We start from the raw sequence: 22,597 nt of genomic DNA, 5'->3' as shown, positions 1-22,597 counted from the left end.
ACAAAAAAAAAAAAAATGGGTAGTGTGGGAGGTAATGAGTTAATTTTATGTGTAAAAGTCATTTATTTGTATGTGAAAAATGTGTAGGGTGTAGTTTACTATTTGGCCACAAGATGGCCACAGTAACTTTTTGTTTTAATGCGACCTCCAAGCTTCCTTCCGGAAGCTTGGAGGAAGAATAAGGAGGCTGGACACGTGAGTTTTTTCTCACAATGATCGCGCTGCCCATAGGAGAGCAGCGGATCATTGCGGGGCTTAGATCAACGAACGGGAATGGATTTTCCCATTCATTGATCTCTGGGCGAGCGGGCGGCGGCGTGTTCACTAGCGGCGGGCGGCGTGTTTACGAGCGGGAGCGCGGACAGCGTCGGGAACACGGAAAGTACGTATTTCTCCGTCCCTGGTTGTTAAAGGATGGAAAAAGGGGCGGAGAAATACGTACGCGCGGGGGTAAAGTGGTTAAAGGATACCCGAACTGACATGTGACATGATGAGATAGACATGTGTATGTACAGTGCCTAGCACACAAATAACTATGCTGTGTTCCTTTTTTTTCTTTCTCTGCCTGAAAGAGTTAAATATCAGGTATGTAAGTGGCTGACTCAGTCCTGACTCAGACAGGAAGTGACTACAGTGTGACCCTCACTGATAAGAAATTCCCCTTTTACCTCTTTCTTGCTCTCAGAAGCCAATTTCTGCTAGGAAAGTGTTTTATAGTTGGAATTTCTTATCAGTGAGGGTCACATTGTAGTCACTTCCTGTCTGAGTCAGGACTGAGTCAGCCACTTACATACCTGATATTTAACTCTTTCAGGCACAGAAAGAAAAAAAAGAACACAGCATAGTTATTTGTGTGCTAGGCACTGTACATACACATGTCTATCTCATCATGTCACATGTCAGTTCGGGTATCCTTTAAGATTAAATAGATAAAAAGCTGTACAAGTACACTTGGTGTGCATAAAGTCGTGCATGAAAATTACACCCCGAGCTGTGCACTAGCAAGTAGAAACAAGCCTATTTATTAGGAATGCATTTTATATTTTAATGTAACTTAATGCAGTGTCCGTCAGTCCACTCGGAGGTATGACTTCAGAGAAGAAAAAAAAGTCACACCTTAACCTAATATGTTAACCATGCCACATGGCTTGATGTTACCACAAGAGGTCAAAACTACAGTAAAGAGTGATGAGGGAGTGGGCAGGGGCCTGTGCTTCATACATACGATAAGATGATTATAATCTCCAACAGTCTACTACACAATATTGTTTGTGTACTTTAACATGCTTCACATGCCTAGGTGGCTGGATAGTGTACTGGTTAAGGGCTCTGCCTTTGACATGGGCGACCAGGGTTCAAATCCTGGCTAGGTCAAGTATCTATTCAGTAAGGAGTTCAAGGCAAGACTCCCTAACACTGCAGGGTGGCCTCTTGAGCGCGTCCCAGTGGCTGCAGCTCTTGAGCGCTTTGAGTCCGACAGGAGAAAAGCGCTATACAAATGTTCAGAATTATTACAGTTAGACTTACCGGTAACTGTATTTCTAGACGTCATACGGGACACTGGAGATGTGGCTCCGCCCATCCAATCAGTGGAAACCACCTGAAAGAGTAAAAAGAGTATTAATAGCCCCCACCCTCCCCTGGCTCCTCAGTGTAATGCAAGTAACTTCCAACTAAAACACAGAGAAGAGGAGAGGAAATAAGACACCTCAAAAGAAGTGTAACCCATAAACCCCCAATGCAATAGCCGTAAGAGAGTGCGACAGGAATAGAGGTGGGTTGGTGTCCCGTATGACGTCTAGAAATACAGTTACCGGTAAGTCTAACTGTAATATTCTCTAGCCGTCATACGGGACACTGGAGATGATAAACAAGTAGTCTGAAAAGACATAACTAGGGAGGGCCACAACCCTGGAGCACTACTCTGCCAAAACAACACCGTACTATGCATAGGTCCACGGAACCTTATGGGCAGTAAATTCCCATGCAGAACAGTTCTGCCACACAACCGCACTGGCCCTCAGAGCAGGATTGTCAACTCTGCTCTCCCTCTCTACAAGATTTTCAATCTCCACAGCCAGCATAGATAAAGTGCCGGCCTGTATATCAGACCAATTCGAAACAGGTTTGCAGACCAATTCGAAAGAGGCTCAAAGTTAAAATCAAACCAGACGAAGTCAAAACCGATAGAAAGTCATCCTCGAAAGACAGAAAGTCAAAATCGAAAGACTGAAAGTCATAATCGAAAGACTCAAAGTCATAATCGAAAGACTCAGTCATAATCGAAAGACTGAAAGTCAAAATCGAAACAGAGTCGAAATCAAAATCGAAACAGACTCGAAGTCAAAATCGAAACAGACTCGAAGTCAAAATCGAAACAGACTCGAAGTCAAAATCGAAACAGACTCGAAGTCAAAATCGAAACAGACTCGAAGTCAAAATCGAAACAGACTCGAAGTCAAAATCGAAACAGACTCGAAGTCAAAATCGAAACAGACTCGAAGTCAAAATCGAAACAGACTCGAAGTCAAAATCGAAACAGACTCGAAGTCAAAATCGAAACAGACTCGAAGTCAAAATCGAAACAGACTCGAAGTCATAATCGAAAGACTCGAAGTCATAATCGAAAGACTCGAAGTCATAATCGAAAGACTCGAAGTCATAATCGAAAGACTCGAAGTCATAATCGAAAGACTCGAAGTCATAATCAAAAGACTCGAAGTCATAATCAAAAGACTGAAAGTCAAAATCGAAACAGACTCGGAGTCAAAATCGAAACAGACTCGGAGTCAAAATCGAAACAGACTCGGAGTCAAAATCGAAACAGACTCGGAGTCAAAATCGAAACAGACTCGGAGTCAAAATCGAAACAGACTCAAAGTCAAAATCGAAAAAGACTCGAAGTCAAAATCGAAAGACTCGAAGTCAAAATCGAAAGACTCGAAGTCAAATCGAAAGACTCGAAGTCAAATCGAAAGACTCGAAGTCAAAATCGAAACAGACTCGAAGTCAAAATCGAAACAGACTCGAAGTCAAAATCGAAACAGACTCGAAGTCATAATCGAAAGACTCGAAGTCAAAATCGAAAGACTCGAAGTCATAATCGAAAGACTCGAAGTCATAATCGAAAGACTCGAAGTCATAATCGAAAGACTCGAAGTCATAATCGAAAGACTCGAAGTCATAATCGAAAGACTCGAAGTCATAATCGAAAGACTCGAAGTCATAATCGAAAGACTGAAAGTCAAAATCGAAACAGAGTCGAAATCAAAATCGAAACAGACTCGAAGTCAAAATCGAAACAGACTCGAAGTCAAAATCGAAACAGACTCGAAGTCAAAATCGAAACAGACTCGAAGTCAAAATCGAAAGACTCGAAGTCAAAATCAAAAGACTCGAAGTCAAAATCGAAAGACTCGAAGTCAAATCGAAAGACTCAAAGTCATAATCGAAAGACTGAAAGTCAAAATCGAAACAGAGTCGAAATCAAAATCGAAACAGACTCGAAGTCAAAATCGAAACAGACTCGAAGTCAAAATCGAAACAGACTCGAAGTCAAAATCGAAACAGACTCGAAGTCAAAATCGAAACAGACTCGAAGTCAAAATCGAAACAGACTCAAAGTCAAAATCGAAACAGACTCGAAGTCAAAATCGAAAGACTCGAAGTCAAAATCGAAAGACTCGAAGTCAACATCGAAACAGACTCGAAGTCAAAATCGAAACAGACTCGAAGTCAAAATCGAAACAGACTCGAAGTCAAAATCGAAACAGACTCGAAGTCAAAATCGAAACAGACTCGAAGTCAAAATCGAAAGACTCGAAGTCAAAATCGAAAGACTCGAAGTCAAATCGAAAGACTCAAAGTCATAATCGAAAGACTGAAAGTCAAAATCGAAACAGAGTCGAAATCAAAATCGAAACAGACTCGAAGTCAAAATCGAAACAGACTCGAAGTCAAAATCGAAACAGACTCGAAGTCAAAATCGAAACAGACTCGAAGTCAAAATCGAAACAGACTCGAAGTCAAAATCGAAAGACTCGAAGTCAAATCGAAAGACTCGAAGTCAAAATCGAAACAGACTCGAAGTCAAAATCGAAACAGACTCGAAGTCAAAATCGAAACAGACTCGAAGTCAAAATCGAAACAGACTCGAAGTCAAAATCGAAACAGACTCGAAGTCAAAATCGAAACAGACTCGAAGTCAAAATCGAAACAGACTCGAAGTCAAAATCGAAACACTCGAAGTCAAAATCGAAAGACTCGAAGTCATAATCGAAAGACTCGAAGTCATAATCGAAAGACTCGAAGTCAAAATCGAAAGACTCGAAGTCATAATCGAAAGACTCGAAGTCATAATCGAAAGACTCGAAGTCATAATCGAAAGACTCGAAGTCATAATCGAAAGACTCGAAGTCATAATCGAAAGACTCGAAGTCATAATCGAAAGACTGAAAGTCAAAATCGAAACAGAGTCGAAATCAAAATCGAAACAGACTCGAAGTCAAAATCGAAACAGACTCGAAGTCAAAATCGAAACAGACTCGAAGTCAAAATCGAAACAGACTCGAAGTCAAAATCGAAACAGACTCGAAGTCAAAATCGAAAGACTCGAAGTCAAAATCGAAAGACTCGAAGTCAAATCGAAAGACTCAAAGTCATAATCGAAAGACTGAAAGTCAAAATCGAAACAGAGTCGAAATCAAAATCGAAACAGACTCGAAGTCAAAATCGAAACAGACTCGAAGTCAAAATCGAAACAGACTCGAAGTCAAAATCGAAACAGACTCGAAGTCAAAATCGAAACAGACTCGAAGTCAAAATCGAAACAGACTCGAAGTCAAAATCGAAACAGACTCGAAGTCAAAATCGAAAGACTCGAAGTCAAATCGAAAGACTCGAAGTCAAAATCGAAACAGACTCGAAGTCAAAATCGAAACAGACTCGAAGTCAAAATCGAAACAGACTCGAAGTCAAAATCGAAACAGACTCGAAGTCAAAATCGAAACAGACTCGAAGTCAAAATCGAAAGACTCGAAGTCAAAATCGAAAGACTCGAAGTCAAAATCGAAAGACTCGAAGTCATAATCGAAAGACTCGAAGTCATAATCGAAAGACTCGAAGTCATAGTCGAAAGACTCGAAGTCATAGTCGAAAGACTCGAAGTCATAGTCGAAAGACTCGAAGTCATAGTCGAAAGACTCGAAGTCATAATCGAAAGACTCGAAGTCATAATCGAAAGACTCGAAGTCATAATCGAAAGACTCGAAGTCAAAATCGAAAGACTCGAAGTCAAAATCGAAAAACTCGAAGTCATAATCGAAAGACTCGAAGTCATAGTCGAAAGACTCGAAGTCATAATCGAAAGACTCGAAGTCATAATCGAAAGACTCGAAGTCATAGTCGAAAGACTCGAAGTCATAGTCGAAAGACTCGAAGTCATAGTCGAAAGACTCGAAGTCATAATCGAAAGACTCAAAGTCATAATCGAAAGACTCGAAGTCATAGTCGAAAGACTCGAAGTCATAGTCGAAAGACTCGAAGTCATAGTCGAAAGACTCGAAGTCATAATCGAAAGACTCGAAGTCATAATCGAAAGATACTAAAAATCATAATCACAACATACTAAAAGTCATAACGTACTGACAGTTATAATCGAAACCGACTGAAAGTCGTAATCGCAACAGATTCGAAGTAAAATTCGAAACAAGGGACTCCCTGAAAACTAACCAGAGATTCATTTCTTGAAAGTTTCCATTACTCCTTAATTGTCAATCACCATCGCTTCAGTGCAGGTTTGACAAATCATCATGTTCTAATATTGGGGAAGCCAATTGCTGCCCCACCTGCTGCTTAACATTCACAGCTAGATCACATGGACACAGAGGATAGGAGAAAAGAAAAAAATATATACAGGGAAAATCACTCTCTAATACTAGACATATGAGTGCACATCCCTGTAAAATGTTAGTTTCTGCATCTAGCATAGGAAACAAATCAAAAGTCAAAATCGAAACAGACTCGGAGTCAAAATCGAAACAGACTCGGAGTCAAAATCGAAACAGACTCGGAGTCAAAATCGAAACAGACTCGGAGTCAAAATCGAAACAGACTCGGAGTCAAAATCGAAACAGACTCAAAGTCAAAATCGAAAAAGACTCGAAGTCAAAATCGAAAGACTCGAAGTCAAAATCGAAAGACTCGAAGTCAAATCGAAAGACTCGAAGTCAAATCGAAAGACTCGAAGTCAAAATCGAAACAGACTCGAAGTCAAAATCGAAACAGACTCGAAGTCAAAATCGAAACAGACTCGAAGTCATAATCGAAAGACTCGAAGTCAAAATCGAAAGACTCGAAGTCATAATCGAAAGACTCGAAGTCATAATCGAAAGACTCGAAGTCATAATCGAAAGACTCGAAGTCATAATCGAAAGACTCGAAGTCATAATCGAAAGACTCGAAGTCATAATCGAAAGACTCGAAGTCATAATCGAAAGACTGAAAGTCAAAATCGAAACAGAGTCGAAATCAAAATCGAAACAGACTCGAAGTCAAAATCGAAACAGACTCGAAGTCAAAATCGAAACAGACTCGAAGTCAAAATCGAAACAGACTCGAAGTCAAAATCGAAAGACTCGAAGTCAAAATCAAAAGACTCGAAGTCAAAATCGAAAGACTCGAAGTCAAATCGAAAGACTCAAAGTCATAATCGAAAGACTGAAAGTCAAAATCGAAACAGAGTCGAAATCAAAATCGAAACAGACTCGAAGTCAAAATCGAAACAGACTCGAAGTCAAAATCGAAACAGACTCGAAGTCAAAATCGAAACAGACTCGAAGTCAAAATCGAAACAGACTCGAAGTCAAAATCGAAACAGACTCAAAGTCAAAATCGAAACAGACTCGAAGTCAAAATCGAAAGACTCGAAGTCAAAATCGAAAGACTCGAAGTCAACATCGAAACAGACTCGAAGTCAAAATCGAAACAGACTCGAAGTCAAAATCGAAACAGACTCGAAGTCAAAATCGAAACAGACTCGAAGTCAAAATCGAAACAGACTCGAAGTCAAAATCGAAACAGACTCGAAGTCAAAATCGAAAGACTCGAAGTCAAAATCGAAAGACTCGAAGTCAAATCGAAAGACTCAAAGTCATAATCGAAAGACTGAAAGTCAAAATCGAAACAGAGTCGAAATCAAAATCGAAACAGACTCGAAGTCAAAATCGAAACAGACTCGAAGTCAAAATCGAAACAGACTCGAAGTCAAAATCGAAACAGACTCGAAGTCAAAATCGAAACAGACTCGAAGTCAAAATCGAAAGACTCGAAGTCAAATCGAAACAGACTCGAAGTCAAAATCGAAACAGACTCGAAGTCAAAATCGAAACAGACTCGAAGTCAAAATCGAAACAGACTCGAAGTCAAAATCGAAACAGACTCGAAGTCAAAATCGAAACAGACTCGAAGTCAAAATCGAAACAGACTCGAAGTCAAAATCGAAACAGACTCGAAGTCAAAATCGAAACACTCGAAGTCAAAATCGAAAGACTCGAAGTCATAATCGAAACACTCGAAGTCATAATCGAAAGACTCGAAGTCATAATCGAAAGACTCGAAGTCATAATCGAAAGACTCGAAGTCATAATCGAAAGACTGAAAGTCAAAATCGAAACAGAGTCGAAATCAAAATCGAAACAGACTCGAAGTCAAAATCGAAACAGACTCGAAGTCAAAATCGAAACAGACTCGAAGTCAAAATCGAAACAGACTCGAAGTCAAAATCGAAACAGACTCGAAGTCAAAATCGAAAGACTCGAAGTCAAAATCGAAAGACTCGAAGTCAAATCGAAAGACTCAAAGTCATAATCGAAAGACTGAAAGTCAAAATCGAAACAGAGTCGAAATCAAAATCGAAACAGACTCGAAGTCAAAATCGAAACAGACTCGAAGTCAAAATCGAAACAGACTCGAAGTCAAAATCGAAACAGACTCGAAGTCAAAATCGAAACAGACTCGAAGTCAAAATCGAAAGACTCGAAGTCAAATCGAAAGACTCGAAGTCAAAATCGAAACAGACTCGAAGTCAAAATCGAAACAGACTCGAAGTCAAAATCGAAACAGACTCGAAGTCAAAATCGAAACAGACTCGAAGTCAAAATCGAAACAGACTCGAAGTCAAAATCGAAACAGACTCGAAGTCAAAATCGAAAGACTCGAAGTCAAAATCGAAAGACTCGAAGTCAAAATCGAAAGACTCGAAGTCATAATCGAAAGACTCGAAGTCATAATCGAAAGACTCGAAGTCATAGTCGAAAGACTCGAAGTCATAATCGAAAGACTGAAAGTCAAAATCGAAACAGAGTCGAAATCAAAATCGAAACAGACTCGGAGTCAAAATCGAAACAGACTCGAAGTCAAAATCGAAACAGACTCGAAGTCAAAATCGAAACAGACTCGAAGTCAAAATCGAAACAGACTCGAAGTCAAAATCGAAACAGACTCGAAGTCATAATCGAAAGACTCGAAGTCATAATCGAAAAACTCGAAGTCATAATCGAAAGACTCGAAGTCAAAATCGAAAGACTCGAAGTCAAAATCGAAAGACTCGAAGTCAAAATCGAAAGACTCGAAGTCAAAATCGAAAGACTCGAAGTCATAGTCGAAAGACTCGAAGTCATAGTCGAAAGACTCGAAGTCATAATCGAAAGACTCGAAGTCATAATCGAAAAACTCGAAGTCATAATCGAAAGACTCGAAGTCAAAATCGAAAGACTCGAAGTCAAAATCGAAAGACTCGAAGTCAAAATCGAAAGACTCGAAGTCAAAATCGAAAGACTCGAAGTCATAGTCGAAAGACTCGAAGTCATAGTCGAAAGACTCGAAGTCATAGTCGAAAGACTCGAAGTCATAGTCGAAAGACTCGAAGTCATAATCGAAAGACTCGAAGTCATAATCGAAAGACTCGAAGTCATAATCGAAAGACTCGAAGTCAAAATCGAAAGACTCGAAGTCAAAATCGAAAAACTCGAAGTCATAATCGAAAGACTCGAAGTCATAATCGAAAGACTCGAAGTCATAATCGAAAGACTCGAAGTCATAATCGAAAGACTCGAAGTCAAAATCGAAAGACTCGAAGTCAAAATCGAAAGACTCGAAGTCAAAATCGAAAGACTCGAAGTCAAAATCGAAAGACTCGAAGTCATAGTCGAAAGACTCGAAGTCATAGTCGAAAGACTCGAAGTCATAGTCGAAAGACTCGAAGTCATAATCGAAAGACTCAAAGTCATAATCGAAAGACTCAAAGTCATAATCGAAAGACTCGAAGTCATAGTCGAAAGACTCGAAGTCATAGTCGAAAGACTCGAAGTCATAGTCGAAAGACTCGAAGTCATAATCGAAAGACTCGAAGTCATAGTCGAAAGACTCGAAGTCATAGTCGAAAGACTCGAAGTCATAGTCGAAAGACTCGAAGTCATAATCGAAAGACTCGAAGTCATAATCGAAAGATACTAAAAATCATAATCACAACATACTAAAAGTCATAACGTACTGACAGTTATAATCGAAACCGACTGAAAGTCGTAATCGCAACAGATTCGAAGTAAAATTCGAAACAAGGGACTCCCTGAAAACTAACCAGAGATTCATTTCTTGAAAGTTTCCATTACTCCTTAATTGTCAATCACCATCGCTTCAGTGCAGGTTTGACAAATCATCATGTTCTAATATTGGGGAAGCCAATTGCTGCCCCACCTGCTGCTTAACATTCACAGCTAGATCACATGGACACAGAGGATAGGAGAAAAGAAAAAAATATATACAGGGAAAATCACTCTCTAATACTAGACATATGAGTGCACATCCCTGTAAAATGTTAGTTTCTGCATCTAGCATAGGAAACAAATGATTCCTTAAAACTGCTCAGGGCTTTCCTTACTCATCTCGTTATAATACTGGGGAAGCTTAATGTTGCAATAGCAAATTTTCGTTTTTGGCTTCTCCAAACATTATCCTATACCTCCCCCGCTTTTACTTTCAGCTTGCTATGATATAGATAGCGGGAAAGGATAAAACACAGGTGAAATCACACTCTAAACTGCATAATATGAGTGTATATCCCTGCAAAAAAACACTATCAGTGCACACACCTCATCTGCTGGAACAGACAAGGAAGCCTCATGCCTGTTATCCCATCTCTCCAGCATGGTCAATGCACTCACCTCTGCTGCTGGAACAGACTGGGAAGCCTCTTGCCTGTGATCCCATCTTTCCAGCCTGGTTAATGCACTTACCTCTGCTGCTGGACAGACTGGGAAGCCTCTTGCCTGTGATCCCATCTCTCCAGTATGGTCAATGCAGTCACCTCTGCTGCTGGAACAGACTGGGAAGCCTCTTGTCTGTGATCCCATCTTTCCAGCATGGGGGAGAACAACAGGAGCAGTTCCATTTCTTATGCTGCCTAGTTCTCCTATATTAGACTCCCCCACCAGCGCCAGCTTCCCAACCATCGCTTGTGGCCCAGGGATTTCCTGCATGCGCAGTGCTGCCAAGAGGATGCCAAGCAGCTGGGGGAGAGTCCCACGATCCTTGCCCGCACAAATGCATACGGAGGGCAGAGGGATCGACATCCGAACACCGCGTTCGGCAGAAAACCGGGTGCATAAAGAGACGCCACTTAGCGTTCACAACGATCACCCAACACCCGGTCTTCTCTTAGCCTCACCACCTAGTGAAGCTAAAAAATAATAAAAACTAAGGGAGCTACTCCTCTTCGGTGTTTCCGGGACGGAAACCAAATTAAACTGAAGAGCCAGGGGAGGGTGGGGGCTATTAATACTCTTTTTACTCTTTCAGGTGGTTTCCACTGATTGGATGGGCGGAGCCACATCTCCAGTGTCCAGTGTCCCGTATGACGGCTAGAGAAATAAATATATATATGCCTGAATCAACTTATTTTAACTCCCACACGCCAACCTAACTATGCTCAGCAAAATCAGTTATTCTGTCATTATTGACATGGTAAACAGTGCAGTGTGGCTGATCACGCTTCACACTGTTTCTACAGCTGTAAACTGATTCTCTACACATCTCTTTGCTGAATTGTTGATAGCATCTGCAAACCCAGTTTAAGGACTGGTGATTGCTTCAGGGCTGGTACTGCCATAAAGGCAAAAAGGGCAATTGCCCCAGGGCCCCCGACAGCTGGTGGGCCTCACTGCAGCACCAGACCTCTGGGTGGTCACTTCCTGGACTGCTCTCAGGGGCTAGCTGCACAGCACGCGCTGCTTAGGCCACACACATCTGCACTACAGCCCCAACAATCCCTTGCATCACCTACTGCTCATATCAGGTGAAAGCTCATTAACTAGGAGCTGTCACCTGGTACGAGCAGGAGTAACCAAAATAGGGTATCAGCAGTAGGCGATCCAAGAGATTGTGGGAACTGTAGTGCGGACGTGTGTGGCCTCCACATCCCCTGCACAACTCTACAAGTGGATCACAACTACCATGATCGGGGTGGATGTGCAGTGGCCAGATCAGGGCGAACTTTGGTGGTGGTGGGGGAGCAGGTTACCTTTGCCATGGGGCCCTGTGCGGCTTAAACAGGCCCTGGATGGCTCATTTCTGTAATGTAAACAATGGAAGAAAAAAAAGCCTGTATCTTAAAGTGGTCTAACACCCAGCATTTCAACTTTGCTTTAAAAGATTGCTTACAGCTTATAAACTATTATGCCAGATTTTTTTTTTTAGCAGAAATTCACTGAATGGATTAAACATGACATTTTAGTGCTGCATTTAGCTAGAAATCCTCCTCCATGCTTGCTTGTTTAGTTACAAATGTATCTATCTACAATGTAACAAACAAACACTGCTCAGAGAACAAAGAGGGCTTCCCAGCAGGCTTTTCAAAGGTCTATTTGTATTCCAAATAAAGATACATTTTGTAACTAAAGATAAGAACGGATGCGGATTCCTAGTTAAATCCAACACTAAAATGTCATGTTTAACCCATTCAGTGAATTTCTGCTTAAAAAAAAATCTGGCATAATAGTTTGTAAGCTGTAAGCAATCTTTTAAAGCAAAGTTGTAATGCTGGGTGTTAAACCGCTTTAAATGTGGCAAGATCAGTGGTGCAATAACTTTGTATTAACTTTTCACGGCTGTAAAGTTGAACACTCTTAAAGGACAATTGAAGTGAGAGGTATGTGGAAGCTGCCACATTTACAGTATTTCCTTTTAAGCAATACTAGGTACCTGGCAACCGGCTACTCTATTTGGCTGCAGTAGTGTCCGAATCACACCAGAAACAAGCATACAGCTAATCTTGTCAGATCTGACAATAACGTCAGAAACACCTGATCTGCATATGCTTTTTAAGGGTCTGTGGCTATTGTATACCTTAGAATACAATATACTTGTAATATACTGGTTAAGAAAAAACATCCCTCAACTAAGTTTTCATGGAGAAAAAAAAAAAAAGTAATGAATGATGAGTAGATAAAGCATAGAAGTAAAACAACTACATTTAAGATTTCCACAGTGGTTTTATTATAAAAAATGGCACAGTACAATGCATTATGGTATAAGACTACACAAAATAAGAAAAGCTTTGCAGCAGAAGAAAATCTCAACAACTGCTATCAAATGGCTAAAGAAACCACTGCAGTGACAAATTAAGTTACAAACAATAAGTTTAATACAAAATGGCGGCAAAAGCTAACATGGTCATACTACCAACAGTCATTACTCCCCATTGATGCCTGAAAAATCAGACATGATAAGATGGAGCACCAATCCAAAAATGGAAAAAAAAAATAAAAATTAAAAATGGTTTAAAGTATTGCTTTCATTGTTACCAAGTAATGAGTGGGGAAACATCTTGTCCATTATACTATCTTACAGATTGTTTAACCTTCAAAAAATTGCATACTTTCTAGCAGCATTTTTTTCACAGAATCCACTGTAGATTGTGTGGGATGCAAACAGGGAAAAAAAATACCAAGTCATTTCTCGATGTGCCGATTTATTTTATTACTTCTTAAATAAATTGCAACCGCTCATGACCTTATGCACAGCTGACTGGATTCAAAGATAGAATCAATTTCAAAAAAATATACAGAAAACATTTACAAAAGAATGAAGTTTTTTTCCTCTCCGCTTTATCAATGTGCAATGTTTAGGCCATATTTAAGCTTCATCCAGTTACTACAGTACGTGCACGAACAAAGGATTGAAACAAACCAAAAATAGAAAAAAAAAATTAGCTTGTTTTTAAACCTTCAAATTAGATGGCTTTACCAGAAATGTCACTATTTTGTAAACACACAAGGGACAGTGAGAATCTAAAGCAAATGTTCATGTGCACAAATCCAATGCCGGAGTATAAAATCATCTTCGATATCTGCCTCTGTCTCCTCGGTCTCTGTCACGCATTCTCTCTCTGTCCCGATCTCGGTCTCTGTCCCGTCCTCTGTCTCGCCTGTTGTCTCTGGGCCTCTCTCTTTCACGCTCCCGCTCTCTTTCTCTAGGACGGCTTCTACGACCACTGACGACAGCCTGAGTCCGTCGGAGGAAGTCATCCACTCTCATGTCATAGTCATGCTTAGAATAAAACAAAAGATACAGGAATTAAGACACAAAATATAATGGTACTGTTAATGACAGCCAGTACAGAAATAAAGATGTTAGCAGAAATTAAATAACAATCCAGGCAGCTGTTGCCAAACAAAATCAGTTTGCTACCAGTGTCTGCAGTAACTATCTTAATATACAGCATGAGAGTTCATAATTTGACACTATCTACTGCAGTTCAAGAAAGTAGGATAGAGTTTTGTGAGGAAGAGGGGAAAGTTTGTTACTGTAGCAAGTCATTTGGATGTACGGTGGATCGGGTCCCAGAACGGAGAACACTTACTGACAAGTGTTCATGCTCTTATATCAGAATATAGATTGTAATTACTTTAGCTGCGAAGAGGGGGCAGTAAGTACAGGTTTTCTGGTCTCCTTATAGGAGTTGTTATGAATAGGCGCCTGGGGCATTTTGGTACTTTGGAAATGAGGAGATGTTGGTTAAAGCGGAGTCTGGCAGGATGAGCAGATAGATGGTCAATGTTCAGTAGAGATCATCTGGGGACAAACTGACAAAAGCCATTTGACTAGTTTTGCTTTCTAAGTGGGATTATATTAGAATATAGATTATAATTACTCTAGCTGCAAAGAGGGAGCAGTAAGTACAGGTTTCCTAAATTGGGGGGTTTATGGATAGGCACTTGGGGCATTGGTGCTTTGGAAAGTGGGATTAAACTACCTAAACTAATGATTTAAGTACCCACTCCTACAAGCATTACCTACCTACCTATGGGGGGCTTCTACCTGTCTGTATGTGCTCTGCCATATTCTCCAGACAGACTAGCAGTCGCCAAAGTCTTACGTGCCTCTGCAGCAATGTGTTCCTGGCCACTGAAATGCATGCTGGAAGATGTAATCACATTGAAAGACTACAACTCCCTGCATGCACTGCAGTGGCCATGGACACATGACACTACCGTGGGAGCTTGAAACAGTTTTACCTGTGGGTCTGGCTGGAGATGGTGGAGCCCATACAGACAAGAGGCTGTGGAGGAGCCCCTGAAGGTGAGTAATGTATACCCCCCAACCCCCCCAATTTATATACCTTCCTTAGGGGGAGGTTTGTGTTATTCATTTTAATATACCAGGGCTGCTAAGTTGCCTTTAAAATGAACCCGAGGTGAGAGTGATATGGAGGCTGCCATATTTACTTTGAAGAAATACCAGTTGCCGAGCTGTCCTGCTGATACTCTGCCTCTAATACTTTCAGCCATAGACCCTGAACAAGCATGCAGCATATCAGGTGTTTGACTGACAAGATTAGCTGCATGCTTATTTCTGGTGTAACTGAACAGCGCCACGGAATAGGTTGGTACTTTATAAAATCAACAATAATAATAATTCAGACACTACTGCAGCCAAATAGACCAGCACAGCTTCCAGGCAATTAGTATTGTTTAAAGAAATAAATATGGCAGCTTCCATATCACTCACCTCGGTTCACTTTAAAGGACAACTGAAGTGAAAGGGATATGGAGGCTGCCATATTTCCTCTAAAGCAATACCAGTTGCTTGGCAGCCCTGTTGATTCTCTGACTAATACTTTTAGCCATAGCCCCTGAACAAGCATGCAGCAGATCAGACATTTCTGACATTATTGTCAGATCAGACAAGATTAGCCACATGCTTGTTTCTGTTGCGATTCAGACACTAATGTAGCTAAATAGATCAGCAGGACAGCCAGGCAACTGGTATGGTTTAAAAGGAAATAAATGTGGCAGCCTTCCTAATCTTCTCACCAGTTGTCCTTTAACCACCTTAGCGGTAATGACTAGCTCAGCTCGTCCATTACCGCCGCAGTGGATATCTCCGGCCCCTGTGGGCTGATTTTTATAAAAAAAAAAAAATTCATACACGCAGCTAGCACTTTGCTAGCTGCGTGTGGGGTAAGATCGCGATTCGCCACTAGCGGCGGCGTACGGGAGCCTCCCCCCGCCCAGACCCCTTGCACAGCCTGGCCAATCATTGCCAGGCTGCGCTATGGGGCTGGATCGGACTCCATGACGTGGATGACGTCATCCCATTTACAACTGGATTTTCTGCTTGCTATAAAAGCCTGCGGCGATCAGACTAGATGGGCAGATGCGCCCTCTAGTGGTGAATCATGTAGCTAACTGAAAGTTAGCTACAATGATTCAGAAGAAATTAAAAAAAAAAAAAAAAACTGTCCGCACGCCACCCGGGCAATTTTAGTGTAATGCCAGGGTGGTTAAAGAGAACCCGAGGTGGGCAGTAAATTAAGAAAATATGAATGCTACCTGATGGGGGGTTTGGGCAGATCAGGTAGCTGTAATCCCCGCCGCTCTCCTCCACTCAATTAGCCTGCATCCTCTTCCATTTGAAACCCCTTGGGTCATGATGCTGGAAGAGCTCCTCTCACAGAGCACCGTGCAGGGAGGCGGGGGAGCATGATGGAGCACGGCCAGGGAGAGCGAGAACTGCCCAATGGCAGCTTTGGAATGCATGCAGGAATGCTCCTAGTGGGCGTTTAAACAGGCAGTACCTCTCTCCTCTATTACCCTCTGGAAGAGCGACAATCATTGTCACTAATTTCGGGGGGTTATAGCACGGGGAGAATGACACAGAGGCATGTCCTGCAGCATGGCAGAGAACGACATGGGGGCGGACAGAGGCATGTCCTGCAGGGAACATACCTCTGTATCCCATCTGCCCTCCCCCTGCACGCCTGGGGTATTCTTTAGGGCCCTATTCATATCACTCTACACTTTTGCATTTTGCAACACAGAGAGCAATATCCAAGGATATCATACATTAAACTGGCAGCTATGTCTGATGATCACAGTAGTGCACTAATGTTACTCAGTGTGATATTGCACTATTACAAATGTCTAAGGTCACTCTGAATGTGAACAAGTAAAGTATGGTCTGGTGAAAGCCATGGAGCAGCTATGTAGACAAACCTGCAAACGTTAATTCAAGTAATACCATTAATTACTAACTACCGTATTTTTCAGAATATAAGACGCACTTTTTCTCCCCCAAAAATGGGGAGAAAAAAATCCTGCATCTTATATTCCAAAGGCAGGGAATCCCCGACTTTAGAACGCCCGCCGATCCGCCGCATTGTCGGAGACTCCTTGCCTTGTCCACCTGTGTGGTCCGCCTGTCCCCCCGCATGTCTCCGCTCCCACTTGGCAAAAATTACGGCAGAGCAACTCACCTTCCTATGGATTCCAGTGCTGTGTGGTCCTCCGCCTCCAGCATGTCAGCGCTACACCTGTAAAAGAAAAGTTAGCTGCAGAGCGGCTCACTTACCTAGCGGCGACGATTTGCAGACCTCTCGAGTACCGTGCAGCTTCCCTACTGAAGGCTCCTGTGAATGACTCATTGAGTCATGGGGAATGACTCATTGAATCGTTAACAGGAGCTGTCACTAGGGGAAGCCACGCGGTACTCGAGAGGTCTGCAGATCGTCGCCGCTAGGTAAGTGAGCCGCTCTTCAGCAAACTTTTCTTTTACAGGTGTAGTGCTGACATGCTGGAGGCGGAGGACCACACAGCACTGGAATCCACAGGAAGGCGAGTTGCTCTGCCGTAATTTTTGCCAAGGGGGAGCGGAGACATGGGGGTGGGGGATCCACACATGCGACTGGAGGACCACACAGGGGGTTGAAGGGAACACAGAAACACACACAAGGGTGGGAAGGAGGGGACACAGACACACAGGAGTGGACACAAGGGGACTGGAGGACCACACAGGGGGGCTGGAGGACACACACACAGGACAGGTCGGGACACATGGGGCAGGAGGACCACACAGGGTGGCTGGAAGGGATGACACACACAGGAGGACAGGAAGGGACACATAGTGGACACAGGAGGACAATGGGGGAGAACATGTACAAGATGCTCCTGGAACATGGACGCACCATGTTTAGTATATACTGTATACATTGCTTTCCCTGATTTTTGGCCTCTAAACCTAGGTGCGTCTTATGTTCCAGAGCGTCTTATATTCTGAAAAATACTGTACATAGTTTATGACAAGCTTTTGAAAGGTTATGTTTCTTCTTCAGGCATGACACAGAACTGGATCAGAACCCTGTGGTTCTGATCCATTTCTCTATCATGCCTGAAGAAAGAAACTTAAAGTGAACCTGAACTCAGAACATCTTCTCTGCTCTAAAAGATACACAACAGCATACTAACCTTTAACCTCCTTGGCGGTAATCCCGAGCTGAGCTCAGGGTATGCCGCCGGAGGTCGCCGCTCAGGCCCTGCTGGGCCGATTTCCATTCTGAAAAAAGCAGCACACGCAGCCGGCACTTTGCCAGCCGCGTGTGCTGCCCGATCGCCGCCGCTCCGCGGCGATCCGCCGCGTGCAGCGGCGAAAGAGGGTCCCCCCAGCCGGAACAAACAGTTCCGGCCGGCGCTAGGGGCTGGATCGGGCGGCTCTGACGTCAGGACGTCGACTGACGTCCATGACGTCACTCCGCTCGTCGCCATGGCGACGAGGAAAGCGAAACAAGATAGGCCGCTCATTGCGGCCTATCTTGTTACTTTCGATTGCCGGAGGCGATCGAAAGTACGCTTCCGGAGCGCCCTCTAGTGGGCTTTCATGCAGCCAACTTTCAGTTGGCTGCATGAAATATTTTTTTTTTTAATTTAAAAAAAAACACATTGCAGCCTCCCTGGCAAAATAAATAAACCGCCAGGGAGGTTAAACAAAAAACATTTCTTTGTTACAGCTGATACAAATCCTAAAAAAAAATCTGCACTGTTTCTACTTCCTGATTCATGGAAGCAGACATATTAACATCTTGTGCTTTCAAATGAGCTCATCTGCCATCTCTGCCATGGCAGTCATGTGACACAGGGGAGAGATCAGATTACAATGTGTGATTAGACACAAAATGAAGAGGAATTAACCAGGCTAAACTCTCTAAATACATACAAGGAGCATTTCTCTCTGTCTTCCGTATGTCCTGTGCAAGAGTTCAGGTTCACTTTAAGGCTGGTTTCACACCAGGACGTTGCGTTTTAGGGGACATTAAGGTCGCATAACGTGCCCCTAACGCAACGCCTGGTGCTCTCTGCTGTGGACGTCAGAGTGAGCCGCGTTGTGCAGCTCACTCTGACGTCCGTGATGCCGTGATGCGTACTCTACGACGCATGCGGCATCACGTGGTCCCGCCCGGCCGATCACCGCACAGAGCGGCCGCTCCAGGAAGTAAACACTGCACGTCACTGAGTGCAGTGAATATTAATTAGCCATGTGCCTGGCCGCTCTACGCTCCTCCCCAAAATTACTGAGCATGTGCAAGCAGTCTAACGCGGCTCTGCCGCTTATAAAGTACTGCATGCAGTATGTTGTCTTATGGCGCAGCGTTACTAAGTAACGCAACGTGGGCACTGTGAACAACCCATTGATTTTTTCATTGCTGTGCGGTGGGGTGCGTTACAGGCTGCTCTAACGTGCGCCTGTAACGTCCCACTGTGAAACCAGCCTAACATTTTGAAAGCTCACAATAAACTATATACAGTTAGTCATTGCTAATATTACCTGAATCTTCATTTGTTGGTTTGATGCAGGCATTTCATAATCTGAACAGGACCTTATTCTATTAATCTATAAGAATATTTGTTACTGCAGGTAACTTACAACCCGTTTGTCCCGGTATCTTGTGTCATGTTGAACTGGGTGATGACCTGAGAACTGTGGATGGGCCTGTGGAGGGGGAGCATGATGTTGGTAATATGGATGATGAGGAGGCTGTTCCATTGCAGGGTATGGAGGCTAAAAAAAGTAAAAGAAAGAGAAAACAATGTTACATTTCTTACTGGGGTTATAGTTTCTTTAAAGTGACCCAGAGATGAAGATAGCTTCCTCCAGCCCCATAGGCATGGCTGTGTCCCGCGCCGTCCTACGATGTCCTGTTCAGCCGCAGTGAGCCTCGGTAAGCAGCTCAGCGGTGGACCTTCCACACAAGTGCGCACCTTCTGCGCAAACGCAGAAAGCCCCGGCTGACGTCACTCAGTGAGACTGAATCCGACTGAGCCGTTTTCCGGGAGTTGACTGCAGCTGAACTGAGGATTTCGGGAGGACTGCAGAAGGACGGCGAGGGACGCATCCATACTTATGGGGCTGGAGGACGCCCCGGGTAAGTAAAAAAACAGCTGTTTTCTTCATCTATGGGTCACTTTAAAAGGAGGAGGGGGAAAAACCCAATGGGACAAAATTAAATTTTAGACAGGTTACCATCGAAAATTAGGCTAGTTTCACACTGATATTATTATTATTATTATTATTTATTGTATTTATAAAGCGCCAACATATTACGCAGCGCTGCACAATAGATAAATGAGTTAACATACAGGTAGAACATACGGAAACTCACAACAAAACAAGATCATGCAAAGGATTTGATAACAATACAGTGTCATAGGTCAAAATAGAGACTGTTCGAGTCTACAAGAGGGGTGGTTGTGAGAAAATTGCATAATCAAGCTAAATACATTAGGGAGGAGGGCCCTGCCAGAGGCTTACAATCTAAAGGGTGGGGTGGAGACAATAGGTGCATCTTTTGAGAGGGGGACTAACAGAACATATTACGGTGCTGGTGTAGGGGGGTATGCGAGCGTGAAGAGGTGAGTTGAGAGCTTGTTTGAAGGTATTAAAGGTGGGGGCGAGTCTGACGGCTGGTGGGAGTGAGTTCCAGAGTGTAGAGGCAGCCCTGGTAAAGTCCTGCAATCGTGCATGTGACCGAGTTATGCGTGGTGCGACTAGGCGCAGGTCGATGGAGGATTGGAGGGGGCGGGCTGGTGTGTGCCTGTGGACCAGATCAGAGATGTAGGTCGGGCAGGTCTTGTGCACTGATTTGTAGGCCAAGCACAGGATTTTGAAATTGATCCTAAAGCTGATGGGGAGCCAGTGTAGTGCTTTACAGAGCGGAGTTGTAGAGGCGCTGCAGTGAGAAGAATGTATCAGTCCGGCTGCCGCATTCATTACCAATTGAAGTGGGGCAGTATGGTTAGAGGGGAGGCCAGACAAAAGAGAATTGCAGTAGTCTAGGCGGGAGATGACAAGGGCGTGGATAAGGAGTTTAGTGGTGTCGGGACAGGTAGGAGCGGATCTTGGAGATGTTGCTGAGGTGGAAGTTGCAGGATCTGGCAATACCTTGGATGTGGGCTGTAAAGGAAAGTTCAGAGTCCAGAGTAACGCCTAGACAGCGGGCTTGGGAGGTAGGGTGGATAGTAGTATTTTCAATAGTGACGTGCAGATCTGGGAGGGGTGCAGCTGTGCGGGGTGGGAATATTAGAAGCTCAGTCTTGTCCAAATTAAGCTTAGGTACCTGGCAGCCATCCAGGAGGAAATGGATGTGAGGCAGGCAGAGACTTTGTCCATGGTAGAGGAGGAGAGATCTGGGGTGTGGAGATATATCTGGGTATCATCGGCATACAGGTGGTAATTGAAACCCATGGAGGAGATGATCTTGCCAATTGAGGCAGTATAGAGTGAGAACAGTAGTGGTCCTAGGACGGAACCTTGAGGAACACCAACTGAGAGGGGTGTAGGAGTGGATGAGGAGCCATTGAAAAATGTTGTGAAGGAGCGGTTGGAGAGGTAGAAGGAGATCCAGGCTAAGGCTAAATGCCCATTAGCTGCAGGGAGTGGAGGAGGAGGGAGTGATCGACAGTGTCAAATGCCGAGGAGAGGTCCAGGAGGAGCAGGATGGAGTATTGTATTATTACTTCAGTGGTTTAGCAGAGAGGTGGCATCCCATCGGAATGATGCGAGCTACGCTGTGTGGTACTGGACAATGTGCATGTTTACACTGGCTGCTAAGCATACTTGCTTTTGTCACACAGTGCACATAAAGTGCAAGATGCAACCTTTTCCCTCTCTGCCTTTACAGACTTGTACAATGCAACGCCCCAGTGTGAATAGCCTTACTGATTCAAAGGGATGCTAAAAATAAAATTTGTTTCTTAAAGGGACAGGGCGACTTTTTCAGCAGAATGGAGCTGCTGACTTTAGGAAAAAGTTGCCGTGTAATACAATGTAACTATGGAAAGATGGATATCATTTTAAAGCGCTCTTTCTCCTCTTTCTGGCGACACCTAAATCGTCGCCCTACGTCTTTTAGTTTTCTCTATTTTTGCGATCGAAATCGTGGCCATTTTGATTGCGAAAATAGCAAAAACTAAAAGGCGTAGGGCGGCGGTTTATATATCATTGGAAAGAGGAGAAAGAGCTTTAAAATGATATGCATCTTTCCATAGTTTCTGCACTGCTCGGAGTCCCTTTAAAACAGAAGGTATTTTCATTTTTTTTTATCTTTTCTTGAGCAAGAACGATTTTTTTATGTCCCTAAAAATACAAGGACAAATTTAGACCGCTTTTATTTAGGATTTTCAAATCATTTAAAGGAGTTTCTGATTAAATTTCAAAGCAATAGCATTGTTCTTACCTTCATGTGTGACTACAAGATTTATGAGTTGCCAGTTTGCCTCTGCCATCAGTGACTTGTTACCGAGGGAAAGAAAACAAAATCTCTAGCCTCTTGATAAAGTAATTTCAGGGTAGAGGAGGGCATCTCTTTTGTGCCTCTAAGTCTCAATGGGGAACATAATGGACGCTTTCTCTACTTTTGTGGTACGGCAGGGATGTGACAGAAGTTTTCTGCCCATATGTCCTAGTGGGGAGAGTAGCAGAACTTTCCACGTCTGCACATAACAGTATCAAATCTTTACTTTTCCAGGTCTGTGGAACACTTTAAGTACCGACAACACATACAGATTTGCAGGGTAGCTTTTTTTAAAAAATTTTTTTGCCACTTTTGTTCTTTTTTTATTAATTATTTAATATGAAGTAGTAACATGCTTTTTAGAATGAGTTGATGAAAATGAAGTTCATTTTAGGCAGCTTGGAACTTTCAACAATCAAAAGCAGTGGCTGGTAATTTTGACATATCCAATTCTAAGTTGCATAAAATGATATCATCTCA

At 42.9% G+C, this 22,597-nt stretch overlaps 1 protein-coding gene across 5 annotated transcripts in view; it reads right to left on the bottom strand.

Annotated features, from left to right (window-relative positions):
• Positions 1 to 12,525: 12,525 nt before the first annotated feature.
• YTHDC1 (YTH N6-methyladenosine RNA binding protein C1) overlaps positions 12,526 to 22,597 on the bottom strand; it is an 87,741-nt gene continuing 77,669 nt past the window's right edge. For all 5 annotated transcript variants that reach the window (XM_068232994.1, XM_068233004.1, XM_068233022.1 and 2 more), the window contains 2 exons: positions 19,252 to 19,386; positions 12,526 to 13,602 (listed from right to left, as the gene is read on the bottom strand). In XM_068232994.1, the coding sequence (XP_068089095.1) occupies positions 13,390 to 13,602; positions 19,252 to 19,386 (348 nt within the window). In that variant the 3' untranslated portion in view covers positions 12,526 to 13,389. The remainder of the gene's footprint in view (positions 13,603 to 19,251; positions 19,387 to 22,597) is intronic.

Source organism: Hyperolius riggenbachi, chromosome 1 (assembly GCF_040937935.1).
Source record: "Hyperolius riggenbachi isolate aHypRig1 chromosome 1, aHypRig1.pri, whole genome shotgun sequence".
NCBI lineage: Eukaryota > Metazoa > Chordata > Amphibia > Anura > Hyperoliidae > Hyperolius > Hyperolius riggenbachi.
Note: the sequence above shows the minus strand (reverse complement) of the source record. Positions and strands in the feature narration are given on the sequence as shown.